At 40.7% G+C, this 20,959-nt stretch overlaps 1 protein-coding gene across 5 annotated transcripts in view; it reads left to right on the plus strand.

Moving 5' to 3' along the window:
* Nucleotides 1–20,959, plus strand: part of FMN1 (formin 1) — a 452,412-nt gene that overhangs the window by 289,889 nt on the left and 141,564 nt on the right. For all 5 annotated transcript variants that reach the window (XM_082384941.1, XM_082384939.1, XM_082384938.1 and 2 more), the window contains 3 exons: nucleotides 1,135–1,281; nucleotides 2,383–2,442; nucleotides 5,927–6,047. In XM_082384941.1, coding sequence (XP_082241067.1) covers nucleotides 1,135–1,281; nucleotides 2,383–2,442; nucleotides 5,927–6,047 — 328 coding nt within the window. The remainder of the gene's footprint in view (nucleotides 1–1,134; nucleotides 1,282–2,382; nucleotides 2,443–5,926; nucleotides 6,048–20,959) is intronic.

Here is a 20,959-nt window from a genome sequence, read left to right on the forward strand (position 1 = left end):
GGATCATCTGAAATGTGTTTACATAGTAAAATAAAAATATTCTAGAGACTTGATAAATGAAATCAATGATTATGATAATGAGTGATGGGCCGATAAGTTTTTGTTGGCTTTACCACACTGGTGTTCGTTATAAGGTTAAATTCTTGAACGTGGCTTTTTCTCCCAATGACGCACGTCCTTCACCACATGATGATCCTCCACAAATACTGTAATGTTTAGTTGCTTATCTGAAGGCATGGGGTTTTTTCCTTCTAAAATACAAAAGATTTCACTAAAGAAAGCCTAAATATTACCAAGGTATATAATATACACCCTCTAATAACGCCCTACAAGGCAGGAGCAGAGGTCGTCCTAGAGCTGCACTTGGTTTTCTTTCTTTACCCTAAAATAAAGGAAAATAAAGTCGACTAAAACTGTAGAGAAGGGGAAAAGTATCAATTTGAAAGTTTGCACTTGGAGCAAAAGAATGAGAGAGAGAGGAAAAACAAATGAGATGGGGAGCTGAAGAAAGCCCCAAGCAGCTTGAAATTAATAGACAAATAGTAAAAGTTAATAGACAAATCAGCAAACACTTAATAAACATAGCCTATGACCTTGAAATACATTATTGTATTCACCTCTGAGGATTCTGTAGTTCACCTCTGAGGATTATTTCCAGGGATAAGGAAGTATAGGCTTGCTATTGTATCTACCCTACATTTAACTGTGCTGTTTATATAGATACATAGTCCAAAACCAGATCCTGAAATGATCTTAAACACCTTCCTACTTAGAAGCCGTCAAATACAAAGCCTAACTGTAACAACTGTCTTTTTTCAATTTCTAAATCCTTTAAAATAAGTATTTAAAAAATAAAACTGGCTCAAATAGAAATATAAAAACTAATATTTAATATTCAGTATTAGAACATGCACAGTTCGTAATTCATTGAAAGGATAAAAAGATGATGGCTGTTAACATATTTTTTAAGACACTTATGGCTTAGTGAAGTGTATTTTCCATTTCACCAACTATAAGTCCAGTTGGTAACAGGCCAGCAAACAGCCTATCAAGTGCTCAGTGAATATTTGTTGTTGAACGGACATAGGTGCATTTGGAGTTCAGCCGCATAATAACTGGTGTTTGCCTTCCCAGGGCTTGCTGCAAATGAAGAGTGTGAAGGATATTTTGGCTCTCATTCTGGCTTTTGGAAACTATATGAATGGAGGAAATAGGACTCGGGGACAAGCAGATGGATATAGCTTAGAAATTCTGCCCAAACTCAAGGACGTCAAAAGTCGGGTATTTATTTATTTTTCATAACGAAGGTCTGTGAGCTGTCATTATTTTCCTTGTATACCTTCAATTTAAAAAAAAGTGTACCTGGTTGTTCCGTTCATCTCTAGCCTCCCCCTAACAGTACAGTTTTTTTCTTTGCTTTCTTTTGAATAAAGACAGGTTTTTCATGTTTCATCTTCTTTTGATGACAAAATCCCCAACATTCATTTGCTCGAAAGCACACAGTTAGATGTTGAACTGCCGTGAGCAGAATAAAGCAGATAGCGTACAGTAGTAGCCATAGCACAAGGCTTGAGTCTGCTTGAATTTGGTGTTAGCTACTTGTAATTTACTCACTCCTAAGTAGAGCGCAATGCTGACTCACCAAGGGAGCTGAGCGTTTGAATTATTCTCTGGTCCACAACAATTGGGCTGGGGGTCTACTGTCAAACCCTCTGAGCCTGATTATCACTTGGCTCCACACCCTGCAGAGCGACCTCTTTAGAAACAACCAGCCCATATCTAGGCGTCCCCTGGGGGGGCAGGGGGCGTGGAGGGAGGGGAAACACACAGGCAAATTAGAATTAGACCCACGTGAACAAGACACAAAGGCTGCCTTGTGGGAGGGCCTGCTCTCCCCTGGAGTCCCAGGGTCATAAAGTGGCAGGGTGTTCCTTTTAAGCCGCCTTGATTGTTTTTCACGCCAGTAAGAACACACATTTTTTGAAAGGTGGGAAGGGAGGGATGGTCTTCTGTTCTACTCTCTGGTTCCCTTTAGCACTCCCCTACCCCCTCCCTTCTTGGCTTTATGCCTGAAAGTACTGAGACAGTCTTTTGGTTGGCTGGTGCTTGTCTTAGCCATTGCCTCAGAGGCCTTATGGATTACCTCTTTGGGTTTTTTCCCCCCCAAGGAAGAGTGTAGTGTCATTTCTTTGTATAGATGCCATAAAAATGAATGGGACAAGGAGGAAAGAGGACAGTCTCGCCAGTCTCAAACAGAATTAGGACCAGGTATCACAAATTAAAAGTATTAGAGTTACAAAGTGAGGTTTCAGCTCTTTGACTATCTAATATGGCAGAGTCTCATGTGAATGATATTCATTTACGCTTCTCTTTTAAACCTAGGATAATGGGATTAATCTGGTGGACTACGTTGTGAAATATTACCTGCGTTACTATGATCAGGTAAGAAATAGCGTTATGTGGAAAACTACACTAATGGGGTTTCAGCTCCTGCACATTGCTGGCGTTCAGAAATTGGATGATGGATGGATGGATGGATTTCAAGTCCAACATAGAATTTGAGAGCTCTCCAGCTTCCTTGGTTTACAGATGGGAACGCTGGAGCCAAGAGAGTTTAGCTGACTCTTGTAAAGAGAAGCATTATTCAGTGGCACAAATCTACTGACTCTTAATCCACTGTATAACACAGCTTCAAAGAGACCCCTAGTCATCTCAGTGCCTTCTGACCAGATTGTGAGGGTCTCTGTGAAACCCATATCCATTCAGTAATTGGTTATATTTGAAACTAGATTCTGGGATGCAGACCAAAATTTAGGAACTTAAGATGCAATGATACCCAATACTTTATCAGCAGTGTTCATCTGTGAACAAGTTAAAGACGTGGAATTTGAAATCCATCTTCTCTGCTTAGATTACATTGGGCCATTAGAAATAAAAATTTCTGTGAGAATCCACCTGAGCGCAATTTTCTGTGTTTTATTCCTTCTCATTAAATCGAGAACAAGGAGTCCTAGCTTTGAGAAGAAAGAGGTACTATTGTAAGTTGTTGAGAAACCTAGCAGTCAATAAATGGAAAAAGTCTCAGGAAAATGTTGTCAGGAGTCCCGCTTAACTATCCACATAAGCAGAGTTTTTCCTAGGTACCAAGGGAAGAAAAGTAAAGATTCCAGGGCCTCGTTTTCAAAAGGCCTACAGTTTCATGCAGAAGACAAGTTAAGCACTGATGAAGTCTTTAGTCATCTCTCCCGCCCTCCTGGTGGGTTTATCTAACTGTTGTCAATGTATCTACCACCAGGTTTATTATTCCCCTTTATATAGATATCATTGAGCAATTACCTAGCTTCCCGGCATTGCTCCTTGAGGTCCAGAACTCTTTGTTGTCTCTTTTTTCATGTCTGTAATGTAGGTGCTTGATAAATACTTGCTGAGTTGAATGTACTGTAAATATCCACAAGCATGTAATAAGTAGCATCTGTAACAAACAAGATGCAAGGAGGCGAGAGCTATTTTCTGGTAGAGCAGGGTAGGTGTGTTGAGCTTCAGGCAATATGTGTGCACCCAAAGTTCTGACAGCAGGTACCAGGGTGGCAGAAGAGTTATCCTGAAGGATCTTGAGGTGACAGTTCAAATTCAAGGCTGGCATAAGCAGATTTACTCATAGTCTCTGCCTCAACCATCCTTCCTACACAGATGCACTGTGTAGGAAGGATGAAATTTGCCAGTGGAGTTTGACTCCTATTGAAGAGAGCTGAACCCAGTGGAATCGACTTCACAGAGGAAAATCTTAATGTAAGATTAATTTCAAACACGGGATGGTTCAGTTTAGGAAAAATAAGTCAACATTTGTGTGGTGCTCTCCCAGTTTTCACTGTGTAAAATGAATTTCACTCAACAAGAGTACAGAATTATGTGATTTAGTAAATGATCCCTTCCCTCTTAGGAGCATAAGTGATGATTTTTGTGGTTAGTGGTGATGAGCAATTAGCGGAAGAAAGGTGACTCTTGCTCCAAGCTTCCTTCCACTCATGCCTGGTTTTTGGTCTAAGTCTAGGTCTATGTGAAGTTCAAAGAAACCCTTCTAGGGCCATGTCTTTTGAACTCTAATTGAGCAGCTTTCACAAGAGCTACTACCAGGCCGATTTGCTCAGTAGCATTTTCTCTTTTTTTAGCTTAAAAAAATAAAAAATGAAGCCAGGACTGAATCTGATAAAAGTTTTGGAAAATAGAAAGAAATATGCATGAGTTCTTCCATAGATTACCATGGAGTTTTGTGACAGGCATCTTAGATGTTGTTCCATCTTGGCGCTCAAAGGAGGGTACTGCTTCCATGGTGTTTTAAAAAGCAGTAAAATAAGTAGAGGAAGATGAATAATAGTACACTGATCATGTAAAATGTTGTTCTGATCAAATGAGGAAAACCACCTTCTCCTAGCATCCCAAATGAGGCCAAAGGTCTTAAAGGAAGGGGGTAGGGTCCAAGGAATTCTCAAAAACACAAGAAAACAGGACGATAAGTTAGATGACTCCTGCCCAAGGTGCACACTTCCCAGAATAGCGTTTTATAAGCTCTCTGTTAGCGGTGCCAAACAGATTTTATTGGTAGGCCAGATGGTGTGTACTTGACCGAGAATAAGACACAGTTCCTGCCTTCAAAATGTTTATAGTCTAGTGGGAAAGACACACAAGCTAACAAGGCAATTTTTAAATTAATGTTGAAAAGTGCTGTGATAACAGGAATTAGCAGGGACTCTTGGAAACACCCAAGTGCTGAGGCTTAGGGGAGGTCTTTAAGGAAGTGATATCTGTTTTGAGACTTGAAAGAGGAGTATGAACAAGGAGGTGTGAGGAGGGGCTGGGGAAGAGTTTTTGGAAAGGGACAGTTTTGTAGACAAAAGCCTAGAAGCAAGAGACTGTGGCCTATTCTTTTATTTTATGAAAGTTTAGGAGAGGGAGTTAGAGATAGGGGAAGGGAGAAATCAGGCTGGAGATGGAGACAGAGGCCAGATCAAAAAGTGCCTTGTAAAGCAGTTTTAGAGTTTGGAATTAGTCCTAATGGCAGTAGGGAAGATGGAATGTGAAGGAAAGCTGGCAGAGTAGCCTGTGTGGAGAGAAGAATAAGCGAAGATGGCCTGAGACGTGCAAGACACAAAGGTTGTATTAAACAACTCGGGGAGAAAGCAAGCTGGACTGGAAAAGACAGTTGAGGTTCTGCTTGTCTCCCAACGTGCCTACAGTTTGTGTCCCCTTGGATGTTTCTCAGCTGAGATCCTCTATTAGGTATAGTTGTGGAGCTTGTCAAAACCCAACCCAGCCATGCCCTCGTAAATATCTGCTAAGACAAGCCAAACAACATTAAGAGAATCTTTACAAATATGTGAAGAATTTGATCACGTACACACACGCGCGCACACACACGCGCGTGCTCACGAGCTTTAAGCTGCAGAGGAAGGTAGGTAAGAGCATAAGCGATGGTGATTGTTTCTCCCACCTCAGTGCTGCCTTATCCAGTACCTTCCAATTCACACCCATTGGCATACCCCAAAGATGAGTTATCTAATTGCTGCCATGTGAAACTCAACAGGGACTTTCAGTTTAAGTACTTTCATGTGTTCTTCCTGTGCCATTTTCCATGGGAGTAGAGGGTCTAAGATTAGGACATACCTGACCATTTTCTCTTTGATTCAAGAGGCAAAATAGAGCCCAACCCATGCCATAGCTTCAGCCATAGCCAACCTCAGTGCCAATAAGACCAAAATGATAGCGTGAAAGACACGAAAGCACTTCAAAGCAACAAGTCCAAAGTTAGGAATAGCAGGGGAGCATTGCTATGATTCTTATCCAACCATCCGAAGAAAGATGCTTTGGAATTTCAACTGAAAGTGACAATTGGGATGTATAATGTACTTTTGTTTACCATGTATTCTAGGAAGCAGGAACAGAAAAGAGTGTTTTCCCCCTGCCCGAACCACAAGATTTCTTTCTGGCCTCCCAAGTCAAATTTGAAGACCTTATAAAAGATTTGAGAAAACTGAAGAGGCAACTAGAAGGTAACTGGCACACTGTTCTGTTATTATGATAATAGATAGGATTTTTAAAAAATGATTTAAGGGGATGATTTCTGTATGGCTCGGGGAATGGAATGGTGAGAGTTTAGTTATGGTACACTACCTCAGGACACTTTCCATCTCTGTGCACAGTTTGGAGGCAGTGTATTTATACCTCTCTCTTTCATTAGTGTTAATTAGTGCTTATTTTATATATATATATATATATATATATATATATTTATATATATATATATATATATCTCGTTATATCTACATTTTCCAACATGTAATAGATATAATTTTAATAAAAATAATAGCAACAACCCTTTTTTTGAATTCTTACTGTGTTCTCATACAATTCTTCTAACGACCCGAATAAGCAGGAACTACACTAACTCCATTTTACAGATGAGAAAAATGAGACTTTGAGAAGCTATGTTCGCACAGCCAGTGAGAGGCAGATCGGGTCTGATTAGAAAATCTCATGCATTGCATTTTCTAAGCTAGTTTACTGTGTGCTGCCTTATCTTTCTGTCTGTCTCTCACTCTTGCTGTTGCTCTCCCTGTGGCACACACACACAGACACACATGTCCCTATATATTTCGTTTATGTATATGAGTCTAATAATGATGGTAAGAGCCGTAGTAAACAGTCTGTTTTAGTTTAATTTACATTTTTAATTATCCAAAGCAAAATGCTGAAAGCCCTTTTTGGCTTTTTTAAAAGGTGAAAATATGTCTCTCTTGGGCAGGAATTTTCCTTTGGCATTTCTGGAGTCTTGTGTTTTCACTGTGGAGACATCTCCTTGTCCAAGAATATAAATACTTGCCTTGGAGCTTGTATAACTCCAGTTGAAGAGCTCTGTGGAGGGTTTGGGGAGCGTGTTAATGTGGAAATGGAGCCCAGCACGCCAAAAGCAGAGCTTGAGGAAATGAAGAGTTTGCACCAGGAATATTTTTACACGAAGACATAAAATAAACATTTTAAAAATGTTTATTGTGAAAGAGTGCTCAGAAATCTAAGTCTTAGAGGACAGCTTGGAAATGGAAGTAAAGTGGGAAAGATCTGCTCCCGGTGGCAGGGAGAACCATTTATTTTTACTTTGGGCATAGAACTTGCTTAAATAAGGATAGTGGTTACAAGTGAATATTTTTACCTTGTAAATTATTTTTAAAGGAACATGCGTGGTTTTTTTTTTCCCTCCTGTCGATGTGGTCGAGAGCGTGAACTTAAATGAATGCTTCGTTCAGGAATGTGATACGTGAACTCGTGATCATTCTTTTCCCTCTCCTCAAAAACGGGCAGTTTTATCCTTGACTGAGTTGAGGAGCTTGATTTTTATTCTAAGAAAGCGGAGTAGCATCATGTAGCAGTTTTTTTTCTACCCCTCTCCAATGGCAGAATTAGGGCCAGGCCAGTCCTCAGGGTGGCTTTTGCAGTAGCAGAGAAGACCTGTGCTTGTCCAGTCCCTGGCCGCCATCCCTGAATGCCCATCCTCTCTCGTCTCTTGGTCCTTGTGAGACCCTCTCGTATGGTCTTTCGAGCAGAAACCTGATCTGCGTTGGATCTTTCCTCTTCGCCTGCCTTCCCTCCATGGGCTGCCTTTCTCAGGCATCCTGGCTCAGCCCACTCCCTTTGATATCCCTGTGTGTTTGATGATAAATAACAAAGGGATAAGAAGAGTGAATTCAAAGGACAGTTTAGAAGGCAGGGGTACCCCCAAACCTCTGCACTGGATGTACCTTATTTTCTCTAGGGAGATCCATGGTGTCATTCCAGATCTCTGAGTACTCAACTGACAGTTTCCCCAGTCAATTTTAAGGAAATACAAGACCTTCTGAAGCTGGAGGAGCTGCCTTATGAAGGAAAACTGAACGCTACCTCAGTTATTTTTCTTCTTTGTGTGGGACGTCACCAAAAAGATGTGAAGTGTACCACCAAGGCAAATGAGGAAACCGGCGCTGTCCCACACACATTGAATATTTAAACAAAAAAATGCCCTGCTAATCTTTAGAGATGCCCGTGTTTTTAATACATGAAAGGTACCTAGTAAATATTTAAAGAAAATACAGACCGTGGGTTCTCTAATGAATTTCTTGTCCTTTCAAATCCCATCTGGCGAGATGGCCAGAGTCGTGGCGGCCCGTTTCATCTCACTTCCCCGTTCAGTCTTCAGCTCCGTTTCCACAAGGCCTAGGTGTGAGCTGAGATGGAATGTTTAATTGAAGTGGACATAATTTTCACACATACAGCAAAGATTTGATGAGGCTTTGAGGTTTATTGTAGCCATTAAAGTGTCGTGGCTGCTGGCAAAACCCCAGAAAATGTCTAAAGCTAAACCAGATGTGATTAGCAAATTTCAAGAAGGCTCAGGCCCTAGTTCTCCAGGCAGGCATAGCCCTTTAAAAGAAAATCATTTGGGGTAGCAAGGACCACGCCTTAACAATCGGGTGGGAATTAAACGATGGTTGTTGGCTGTATAGATGTCACTAACGGCAGTAGAGGTTGTCGATGAGCATCTTTCCTAGAGACCAGAACTTCCAATGGCACTTTTATGTGGATAAACATAGCAAGGAATTGAGGATAATTGTATCTGCTACAATTTATTGCGTGATAATTATCAGGTGCTTTACACAGACCAACTCTTTAAATCCTTACAATGACCCTGTGAAGCAGATATTGCTACACAGCTCTTACAAGAGGAGGAAGCTGAAGTTGATGGTGCTCAGGTGACCTGCCAAGTTACCTCACAGATTGATGACCTAGCCTCATTTTGAAACTAGATATGACTCTAAGGCCTGTACTCAATGACTTGCCCTGTTGCTGGCCCAGAAGTCTCCGTATCTGATCAGAGATCACAGCAGAGAGATACCTATTCAAGGCATAAAGCCTCGCGAGGATACAAATGACAGAAAGAGTTAGTGAATGTGTGCGCGTGAGTGCAAGGGCGTGCACACACGCATGCCTAGAGCCCATATATGTACACCCTCAGATCAGATAGGGACTTAGGAAAGAACTTAGTTTGTGTGTGGGGTATGGGGAGTGGGGAGACCTAAGAGAGATGGATTATCAAAGCGAATAGTACTGCACAGGATTAAGAACTCAGGCTTTGGGGTCAGATATGTACTTTCTACTGGTTTGGTGAAAGCAAGCAAGATCTTGTCAAGTAACATAACCATAAAAAGTATTATCTCACCTGTAAAGTAGGGCAGTTACAACACCAACATCATAGGAGGTACTGAATGCACAGTCCCTTAGTAAGGAAAGCTTCAATAAAGCTGATTAGGGGTATATACCTTTTACTGGAAAACAGACACCTGGTAGAATCAGGCCCATATTGTTGAGGGGCCAGCTGGCTGTGTTTGTGGAGAACCTAATTCCCAGAGCACACTACAAACCAAGCCCTCGGTGCTTAAGAATGTGTTCCGTATCTTGTTTACTGTTCTGCATCCCTTAAGCAGACAATAATTTTGATTTCCTTGATGCTTTGATGATATAAGTAATATCTGGGGGCAAATAACAGCAATAGCTGCTCTCTTTCTCATTCTTTGACCTTGTTTGCTAGCCAGAACTTTGAAGGTACTCTTACCAACTCATGTGTGGTAGGCAGAGTAGTGGCTCCCAAAGATGTCTGAACCCTGATCCCTGGAATCTGTGAATATGTTACCTTACATGGCAAGAAGGGACTTCACTGACACTGAGATGGGGAGATTATCCTGGACTATCCAAGTGGGCCTAATCTAATCACACAAATCTTTAAAATGAATCTTTAAAAGCTGACGACTTTCTCTGTGGTCAGCGGGAGATAGTACAGTAGAATGATCAGAGAGACGCAGTGTTGCTGGCTTTGAAGATAGAGGAAGTGGGCAATGAACCAAGGAATGTCGGAAGCCTCTAAAACTGGAAAAGGCAAGGAACAGATTCTCCCTAGAGCCTCCAGAAGGGAATGCAGCCCTGTCAACACCTTGATTTCAGCTCAATGAGACCCATGTCAGACTTCTAACATACAGAACTATGAGGTAATATATTTGTATTGTTTGAAGCCATTTAAGTCTGTGGTAATTTGTCATAATAGCAATAAGAAACAAACACACCATGCAATGCATTCTTTCTGATTGTGCCAATTAATACCAGTTATGCACATGCGTGCACCCCATTGCTGAGGCTGTAGGTATAGAATTTCCCAACTAGTGACACTCACCAGTATTGCATGAAATGTGAATTGGTGCTCTCTAAGAAAGAGTCTGTAGTCTGATAAACCTGGAAATGCTCTATATTAAAAACAAATCACAGGGACACAGTGCATATGAGCTTATTAAAGGCTCTGGGAAGTCCTGTAGTAAAAAACAACAAAACGGTTTAACCCTGTTTAAACCAGGATTTCTCAAAACATGAAACATGGTCTTTTTTTCTTGCACTGAATATACTTAGTAGTATGTTGTTGTAGAATATGCATTCTGTAAAATATTGTTTAAGAAGAAGGGATGTTGATATTACTATTGATTTTTAATACAAAGAACACAGTTGTTGGTTAAATGGTCATTCCTGGGTGACTTTAGTAGGAGTAACTGTGATGAATAGGTATGGCCTTTGCCCAGTAATAGTGCCCTTCATACTCGCTGGCTGCATTGTCCTAATTGGGTTTGTTATCCACGTAAACAAATGCAGTAGAATAGGTCACATTCTTTCTGATGTCTTGATGCTTGAAAGCCAAAATGAACAACTTTAGTGTTACAATTACTCTAGTATCACTGCTCCCAAATCCACATTTGTATAACATGATCCTGTGATTGTATTTCATTATGAAAAATTCTTTCTGGCTTTCCAAGTAGGAAAGCTGAATTTTTTTGTTGGAAATGACAGGAACTCTTCAGATAGGTGTTGAGAAGTCAGCCTATTGTGAGAAGTTTAAAGATTAAAATAAATCGCCCTTAGTAGCTAACGAGACTTATTTATCCCGTATCCCGTATCATTAAGGGTAGGATATTTAATCAGCTAGCTATGTACTAAATCTTGCCTTGAAAATGATGCATTATTGGCCCTGTTATTGCATATATGAATTGGGAAAATGTAATCAGTAGTTAACCCTCAGTGTAAGATAATCAAACTTGTTTGAGAATGTTGGCAGAGATGCAAGTGAGTGTGTGTATGTGTGTGTGTGTGGTGTGTGTGTGTGTGTTTTAAGGTAATTCTGATGATGTTCTTTTCTCTAAATATTTAAGACTATATATTCGAACATGTCCTTTCTTATGTACCATTTAGAAATATTTGGGAATACACTTACACAGTTTTGGAAAGACAAGGAGTCTCTGTTGACTTTTTTGATATCTGTTATCACTCCATAAATGTTTATCCTTCAAATGTTTATCCTGCAGTGTTAACTCTTATAAGCCTTCTATAAATGAGATGCTATGTGAAATGCACAGTCCTGGCATTCAATAAACGTTGAACTCTTCATTCTAAGTTTGAATAGTAGTAACATCTCTAACTTGACATTGAAGTACACCCATCACCTCTTTAGGCATAGTCGGTCCCCACATCCTTATTTTAGTGGAGTGACCAGATTAGCCCAGAAGGATCCAAATGAACCTCTTTTGTACCTGAATATTCTACCTTCAAATCTAAGTTGCAAGATATATACATGAAAGTAACAGTTCAAGAAAGAGATAGGGGAGGTTTCTTTTGGTAGATTTTTAAAAACTGTAATCAGTATGTCTTCCAGATGAAGACGGCAGACTGAACTCATTCATTTAGCTCCACTCCTTTCTAAAAGCCCACAAAAAAATTAACATTTATGTTATTTAGACGCACACAGTCAATACCAATATAATCAGGTGAAAGAGGAGGAATTAGGGAGGGAGCCATACACCTTCACATATAAAAACAGGAAATGAGAACATTTTTACGTGGTGGTTTCGCATGGCCCTGGGCAGGGACTGGTGTGGTGGCAATAGTTTAACGATTTGGATATGCATATGAAATCATACAATTAAAACTAGGTTCAAAACATAAGTTAGAGTCAACTCTCAACTGTAGATTGCTAGATTAGCGAGGTCACGGAATAGTGATAGTCTTTAAAAAATTAATGCGTTAGTTTTCACATTAATCAGTATGAGTCAGCTATGCTATTTACATGTTGGAAAACCTTTCCTATTTGAAACTACATGATAAGCAGTAGACTACCTACTGTTTCTTCTGCAAGGTGGAAACAGTCCTCTCCTTTAGGTACTTAATGAACAAATTAAGTGTCTGGACAAATACATTGATGCGATAGTATTAGTGAGGTGATGAAGGGTGAGGCGGGTTTGGGACCCTGAGCGCTGGTGGCATCGGGGTGGGAGGCTGCCTGCAGGGGTGTTGGTATCGCCAGCGATGGAGGGGAGGGCAGAGGACTGGTTAGCAGAACTTGCACTTCATCTTGCCCTTGACCACTTTTTTGTTAAATTTTTGATTTGGGATTATGTGTGGTGTCCTTCCCGCTTCCTATTACTGTAGTTAATCAAGAGTTGACCGTGAGAAGTGAGGAGAGATGCTAATAACTGGTGTTGCTGATCTACTAATGAGTATTCAAGTTTGTTCCACTGTGGGGAGGAGGAGGTGTCCTGTCCAGGCTCCAATGCCCAGGTCTTTAATGCAAGTTCACACCACGCCACCGTCCTCTTGTACTGTCTCCCTCACAGCCATGTTGGTGCCTCCCCGGTCCGGATCTGTCCACCACTTGGATGCAAGTATGCCCTTCTGCAGATTTAGTCAGTCAGTACTGTTGAGCCCCAAACAGAACTTAAGAAAAGCGATGGCCTATTGATATTACCCCAGGAAGCAAAAGAGACCATTTAAAGAAGGCCTGTAGTGGCTATTCCTTTGAATTTGCAGTAGACACAGTTGGGAAGTACCAAGCAGTGGGGGGAAGGGGCCTTCAGTGGAGCATTCCACCCCCAGTGCATGCTATATGGGGGTACCCTTAGCGTTGTCAGATCTAGTAAATAAAATCCAGGAGGCCCAGTTAAATCTGAATTTCAGACAAACAAGACTTTTTGAAAGTGTGTTTTAAATAATGCACAGGACATGCTTATACTAAAAAAAATTATTCCTTGTTTATGTCAAATTCACACTTAACTTGGTGTCCCATCTTTTATCTGGCATTTCTGTACAGAATTTAAAAGCAATAATAAAACCAACTAAAAGTTAGCTATTTTTTTAACTTTATTGAAGTATAGTTGATTTACAATGTTGTGTTAATTTCTGCTATACAACAAATTCATTCAGTTATACATATATATATTCTTTTTCATATTCTTTTCCATTGTGGTTTATCACAGGATACTGAATATAGTTCCCTATGCTATACAGTAGGGCCTTGTTTTTTATCCATCCTATATATAATAGTTTGCCTCTGCTAATCCCAAACTCCCAACCCTTCCCTTCCCCTCCCCACCCGCCTCCCCCTTCCCCTTGGCAACCACAAGTCTGTTCTCTATGTCTGTGCGTCTGTTTCTGTTTCATAGATATGTTCATTTGTGTCATATTTTAGATTCCACATGTAAATGATATCATATGGTATTTGTTTTTCTCTTACTGACTTACTTCGCTTATTATATTAATCTGTGTCCATCCGTGTTGCTACAAATGGCGTTATTTCATTCTTTTTTAGGGCTGAGTAATATTCCATTGTATATATGTATATATATATACACGCACCACATTTTCTTTATCCGTTCATCTGTCGGTGGACATTTAGGTAGCTTCCATGTCTTGGCTATTGTAAATAGCGCTGCTATGAACATAGGGGTGCATGTATCTTTTCGAATTAGAGTTTTGTCCAGATATATGCCCAGGAATGGGATTGCTGGATCATATGGCAACTCTATTTTTAGTTTTTTGAGAAACCTCCATATTGTTTTCCATAGTGGCTGCCCCAATTTACATTCCCACCAACAGTGTTAGGAGGGTTCCCTTTTCTCCACACCCTCTCCAGCATTTGTTATTTGTAGACTTCTTAATGATAGCCATTCTGACCAGTGTGAGGTGGTACCTCACTGTAGTTTTAGTTTTTAGCTCACTTTTTATTACCGTGATGTGCTGGCAGTATTAATCTCACTGATCAAGTCCTTTTCCCTGCAAGGGTGGACTGTGGACACAGGTGCAGTAAACATGTCCAAGGATATGGTCCATGGCCATTTCCACCATCACTAACGACAGCAGTTACCATTTAATGGGCACTTACTAAATACCAGCATATTTGCTTACATCATTTCTGTTTCTTAAACTACTTTGATGTAAGTCCTATCTACATTTTAACAGTAAGGAAGTTAAAGCAGCTTTGCTCCTGATGACAGAAGTGAGATTTGAAGCAGGTTTATCTGATTACGAAGCTTATACCCTTTTCACTGTACCATTCTTTCTTTTACTGTTTTTAGGCACTGACGGTATGATCGGAGTGGTAAAGCTTGAAGTTTGAATTTAGGCTTTTTCTTATCTCTACTCATAACCACTCAACTCATCTACCTGTTGTAATTTCTATCCTCCTGTCTCCTCCCTGTCAGTCTCTTTTGGTTTCTCAGTCTCTTTCGGTTCCTCTGACACTCTCTGTCTCTCTCTCTCTGGCAGTTAATTACCTAGCCTATGTTTTATCCCTTCACGACCTAGAAGATAGGCAGACAAGTCTGATGTGGTTAGCCAGACGAATAGCAGGGTACTACAGGGCCATCCCAAGACACTGTGTGGTTTGGACTCCATTACTGTCTCTTCCACTTGTGGACATTGCATGGAGCAGGGTTCTGACATAGATGAGAAGGTGAGGGAACTTCCAGGACTTTTCAGCTCACTCAGCAAAGCAGACTGTTGCTTCTGTGTTTGGGACCAGCCCTGACTCTGCAGGATAAATGACTTCTGCCACCGAGCATTATCAAATGGCTTTCTCTCCATATAAGTATCACATTCTTTAAGAGAAAAAGAGAAAACTAGATCTCATCATGAGAGTGAATATTTATTACTCATTTAAGCGTGGTCCATAGGCAATATGGCTGTAGTAAGGAGCAAAGAAAGACTGGAAAACTTTTGGAGGACTTCTGAGGAAAGATGGCCAATTGAACATTCATTTGGATTGAACACTCACATTGGAATTCAGTTCCTCTTGAAAATTACTAAAATAATAGTATAGAGAGTTCTTTTAAAGCATAAACTCAAGAGCACAGAATGAGAGAGAAAACCATAACCACAAAATTTCTGAAGCTCAAAAAGTAGATAGACAAGTGGTAAATGAATTAGCCAAACAAGAAAGCTGAATTCTAACCCAGGAGTGGAGAAAGGTGAGAAGCAAGCCAATTTTTACCGCAATATTCATACACACCACAAATTTATACATAAATCCATACATATATATCCATAAACATTCATATATATTCATAAGTAAATCAATGAAATCATTTTTGAAAATTTCCCAAAATGATGGATACAAGTTCCTAATTTTTTTTTTTTTTTATGACTGTGTTGGGTCTTCGTTTCTGTGCGAGGGCTTTCTCTAGTTGTGGCAAGTGGGGGCCACTCTTCATCGCGGTGCGTGGGCCTCTCACCATCGCGGCCTCTCTTGTTGCGGAGCACAGGCTCCAGACGCGCAGGCTCAGTAATTGTGGCTCACGGGCCCAGTTGCTCCGTGGCATGTGGGATCTTCCCAGACCAGGGCTCGAACCTGTGTCCCCTGCATTGGCAGGCAGATTCTCAACCACTGCGCCACCAGGGAAGCCCACAAGCTCCTAATTTTAAAAGGCCCAGAGAGATGTTAACACAGATCCATACCGTTGTATGAATATTTCAGAATCCTCAGGAAAGAAAGAAAGCTTACACACTTCTTCAAGGGGAGGAGGTAGAGGGTGGGATGTGGGAACAAATTACTCAGAGAATCAGGGAGCAGAATGGCTTCAGACTTTCCAACGGCAATGCTAGAAGCTAGAAATAGATTTCTGACGGAAAATTATTCCCAATCCAGAATCTTATATTCACCAAATTATCTATCCAGTATGAGGGCAGAATAAAAATGCTTTCAGACATGTAAATTCTAAAAGAAAAACATATTTCCCATGCATCCATCTTCAGGATGCTACTAGAGAATGATGTGCATTACCATGAATTAGGAATGCGACAGTGACAGGAAATGAAAAATCCAACAGAGAAGAGAAGTGAAGGGATCCTCCAGGATAGGCAGAGAGCCCAAGATGCCAGTCAGGCATGGAGAGCAAACATTCCAGATTAATTAGATCAAAAGAATCATGGTGAAGATTCTTGAGGAATATACAGTTAACGCGTCTGCCATATCTGAATGTTTTGACAAGATTTACACAGCTAGCAACAAGTTTGGTGTTCCTTTAGCAATAAGTACATAGAAAACAGCAAATTAGGGGAAAAAAATTCATTCTGAAGGTGAGGGAGTTTGCGGGGGCAGGGGGGATGTTTAGGACAGGCTAATCAAAATTGACATATGTCAGCTGGGGCTGGAGTTGTTTTTGCCAAGTCATAATAATGGCAACACTGAGTACTGGTCTAAGCAAGTCATGGTAGTGCTATGTTGAGAGGCAGCTCATGTATGGTGGGTGTGAGGGGAGGAAAGAGCGCCATCATTTTTAGGGCATAAAGAGAAAAATCAAAAGGTGCCAACAGAAGCTTGTTAGAGACATGCAATTAAGTGCTGGATTCAGCAGGTAAAATTGGTATAAATGGTTGCCTCTGGGAAGGAAGAATTGGGTGAAGTTGTTGGGCTGGAGATTCATAGAACACATAGAATACATTTATTCTTTTAACTACGTGCATGTGTAACTTCGATAAACGTACAAAACCAAAACCAAAAAATAACCATAAACCAAAGCATTTGTAAGTGATAGTTGAGTTAAATTTCAACAGCAGAGGCTGACGTGTTGGAAGTAGTACTGGCCGGGATTTAGGAGATGCAGTTGGAAAATGTAGTTCTGCCTCTTCCTAACCACGTGATCAGCCGTGCAACTTTGACAAAATCACTTAACCTCTGTGAGCCTCCGCTGGAAAAAAGTGGAGCTGATCATCCCGGCCTGCCGAACTCAGAGGGAAATTGGAAGGGTCAGACAAGCAGATGGATGAGCAAGTACTTGGGAAGGTGTGGGAGGTATTATCTGAACTCATTGAGAAGCCGTGCAGTTTGCAGTTTGCTCAGTTCGCGCTGGTGTGTCCTAGTAGGGAGAGGGGGGAATTGATCCATTAGGACAAGCCTGGCTAATTTATCACTCTTTAGGAAGCTCCAGAAGACGCGACTGGAACGATTATTGACCATGCCTAATTTATTAGCTCTTTCCTCCTTCAAAGCCCATTTGTCTGCAGCAGGAGTTTGCTAAGTCTGAACTCTGGTACGGCCCTGGATACATTAGCCAGAGTCCTGGCCGTGTTGCCATGGTGCTAAAAATATTTAGTTTTGCAAGCAAAGTGTTCGAAGTAATAAAAGAAAAACTTTGATATGATTTATTTTTGTAAAATGATTTCAACCAAACAGACCCAGGAACTGGGGCAAGGATTTCAGAAGGGCAGTGGGTGTAAGATGTTGATCAGCGTAGTGACTTTTGATGCAAAGCATTCAATTAAGTGCAGCACCGTGGGTAAAGGTCACACATTTCCCAAATGAAATGCCTTCAAAGACAAGTTGTGCAGAAAGGAGAGAGGATGTGGAAACCGAAACCTGATTCATCTGTTTAATTAATGGAAGAAGTTTGTGTTGTCCTTTGATTATGACATCTCTAGGTGGGAAGCATGAGTTATGTTGTCCTGGTTTCTTCTTCTCAGTTTTCACTCTGTTTCTACCCTTTATTTATAAATCAACACAGTTAATAGAATTTATTATTTTTTTCTTGGACAAGAAACAAAACATTGAAAGAAAACCTAGCCTCATGGAAAAGTCTGTGTCACAAGTCCTGAATTCAAATCCTTGCTTCACAAGCTGTGTAACCCTTGGCTGGTTTCAGCCATCTCCATCTCTGTATCCACGTATAAGGAGGAGGGTCTCCCAGCCTTCCACACTGGTTGCTTGAGAGCGTTAATCAGGATCACATGAAGGAAGTCCCCAGCGTATAAGCAAGATATATAATGCTTATTCCTGGTTCCTTTCATGCCCTCATATCCAATATCCAGTCCACGAGCAAATCCAGTTGACTCTTCCTTCAAAACATGCCTTGAATCCATTTAATGCTCTCCATCTCCACACCACCTTTCTAGTCCAAACTCTACCCCCTTCTCTCACATGGGCCAGAACAACAGACTCCTAACAGGTTTCCCTGCTTCCACGCCTGCCCTCCCTTTAATCCAGCCTCCAAACACCAGACGGGTCAGGCCACTTTGTTTTTTCATAGTCGTTGCTCTTGGAATAAAATCCAGCCTCAAAACTTATAGCTATGCCTTGCAAGTTTCTCCAAGATTCAACCACTTCCACCTCTCCTGTCTCATTTCATGCCGCCCTGTCCCTGCCTGCCCACTAAACTCCAGCCTCGCAGGCTTTCTTTGTGTTTGAGCCCAATGAGCTTGTTTCTGCTTTAGGACCTTTGCAGTAGCTCTTCCTTCTGCCTAGAACGCCCTTCCTCTGGATGTTCCCATGTGTGGGCCTTCACTGACCACCCAAACTACAGCAGCCGCTTTGAATAGTCCCTCTCTGTTATAGCCCCCAATTTATTATCTTCTATTTCTTTGTAAATAGAAGAGGCCTTTTTGGTGTTTATATCTACTGTGTTGATCAGTACCTACCACATAGTTGTTGCTCAGCCAATAATTGTTGAGTGGGTGAATGAGCAAATGAATGAATGGTAGAAAAGATTCAGCTCACTCAGATAATTGCTGACCTTGCTGTAAGAGAGGAATTAGATGATTTCTTTAAGGGCAAAGATGTCAAACAATCATAAAAAGGCAGAAGCTTTAGGGAAACATTTTAAAGCTACTCAAAGGGAGAACTGATGAGGTAGTGGGTCCCTCACACACTTCCGACTGGAAGACTCTGTTATGATAAATGGGTAGGATAGGTGCCATTAGAAAGGGTTTATGCTAGATGATTTTGAAAGTACATTCCAACTCAGAGTTTCTAAGATAATGAGTATCACTATGCTATTTCAGTGCATTCTGCTGTTCTCCTTATTCAGTAAGGGTGGTTAAATTCTTCCCCAGACTTCATTAGGACAGCTAAAATTCCCTGGACTTCTGACCATTTATAGGATATAAAAATCAACTGTAAAATTATATCAGGTTTAGGTCTCAGGTATTCTCTGTCTAAATGGCTCTCAAGGATCTGCTCTCGCATTAATCCATGCCTCAAAAATTCTAGCATTGATACCATCTAGAAGTAAGCTTTATAGAGTAGAACTCTTATCCAATGTGGTTAGTTAATGGAGAAAAGATGGCCCAAATCAGGAATCACAGAAAATGATACTTGCATCCCTTAACCTTTCATTTAAAACAAGCTAAATATAGCATCATTTGTCTATTGATGCAGGGCTGAGGCCTCTTCTTGAATTACAGATCTGTTAAATAAAGTTTTGTGGGTCTTCCTACATATGCCACATCTATAAAGAGATCACCTGTGATTTCCCTTTCATATTTTTTTCCTTTTCATATTTTTTAAGTGGAGTCATGGCTCTTGAAAATATCACCACCAAATCTTTCTAGACATTTATAATTGTTCTCAATCTTTTAAAACTGTCTTGCCCACATCTTTTTTTAAAATGAACATTTTCTTTTTGGTATAATTTTAGATTTACAGAAAAGTTGCAAAGATAGCATGGAGAGTTTCCATATAGCCCTTCTCCAGTTTCCCCATTTTTAACATCTTAAATTGTTGTGATAAATTCATCAAAACTAAGAAACTGGCACTGATACATTTCTGTTAACTAAACTCTAGTATTTATTTGGACTTCATCAGTATTTCCATTAATGTCCTCTTTGTGTTCCAGAATCCAGCCCTGAGTTCCACATTGCACTGAGGTACTATAACTGCCCAGTCTCCACTGGTCTCCCACACCTATAGTTAACAGCAATATTTTGACTTCTTCCACTTTAATCTATAGAAATAATACTTTTTCTCAGTCGTATTTCTACAATTTACCATCAAGTGATTAAATTATGTAATTACAATAAAGAGAACAACTAGCATAAACAGGTTTGGAAACAACACAACTATTCTTTATAAGGATTCTACTCAGTGGTGGGGAGAATTGCCCAGAGAAACCAGAGAATAGCCTTCCAGCTGCGACTGTGTGCCGTAGGAATCAGGTAGGAGGAATAGAAAAGAGCACTGATTTGGCAAGTCCATTAATGGAATGTTTTTTATATTTCCCATTCAAAAAAAGAAAACAAAATTAATATAATGGTGATACCTTACCTGTGTGTAGAGCTCCATCCTTTGGAGTGGGTAGGGCAGGCCTATATAGTAGAGAGAACAGGTCTCCAAGATAGGAAGCAATGTGGTCAGGATCTCCCAGCCAGGCATGGAACTTGAGTCTTCTGATTGCCAAGCCAGCGCTCAAGCTACGTTACCATAAACTTAATGTCAGGTCAAAACATTTTCTTTACAGAAATAGATTTGTGGGTGGTTTTGTGAATGTCAAAATATTTTCCTGCCCAAATAAATTGTGTGTCTTGGACCCTGTGGAAGACTGACAATCCACAAGTGGATTCTTTTTGTGTCAGACGTCCAAATGAGTGAAGTTAGAGGGAGACCTCTGTAGCCCCAGTAAAGGGGATTGGAATTTTTGCCAACGTCCTTATCTTTCCCAGATTTCTGGGCCTCGGCGTGGCTCTTAGATGGACAGAGGTCATGGACTCTATACTTTTTAGGTAACCATGGAAAGATCAGTGAACCCCCGCCACCCCCCCCTCCGACCCAGGAATCAGCAGCCCTGGTTGATGTCCCCTCTGC

The sequence above is a fragment of the Balaenoptera borealis genome, assembly GCF_965194805.1.
Source record: "Balaenoptera borealis genome assembly, chromosome: 3".
In the NCBI taxonomy this organism is placed as follows: Eukaryota; Metazoa; Chordata; class Mammalia; order Artiodactyla; family Balaenopteridae; genus Balaenoptera; species Balaenoptera borealis.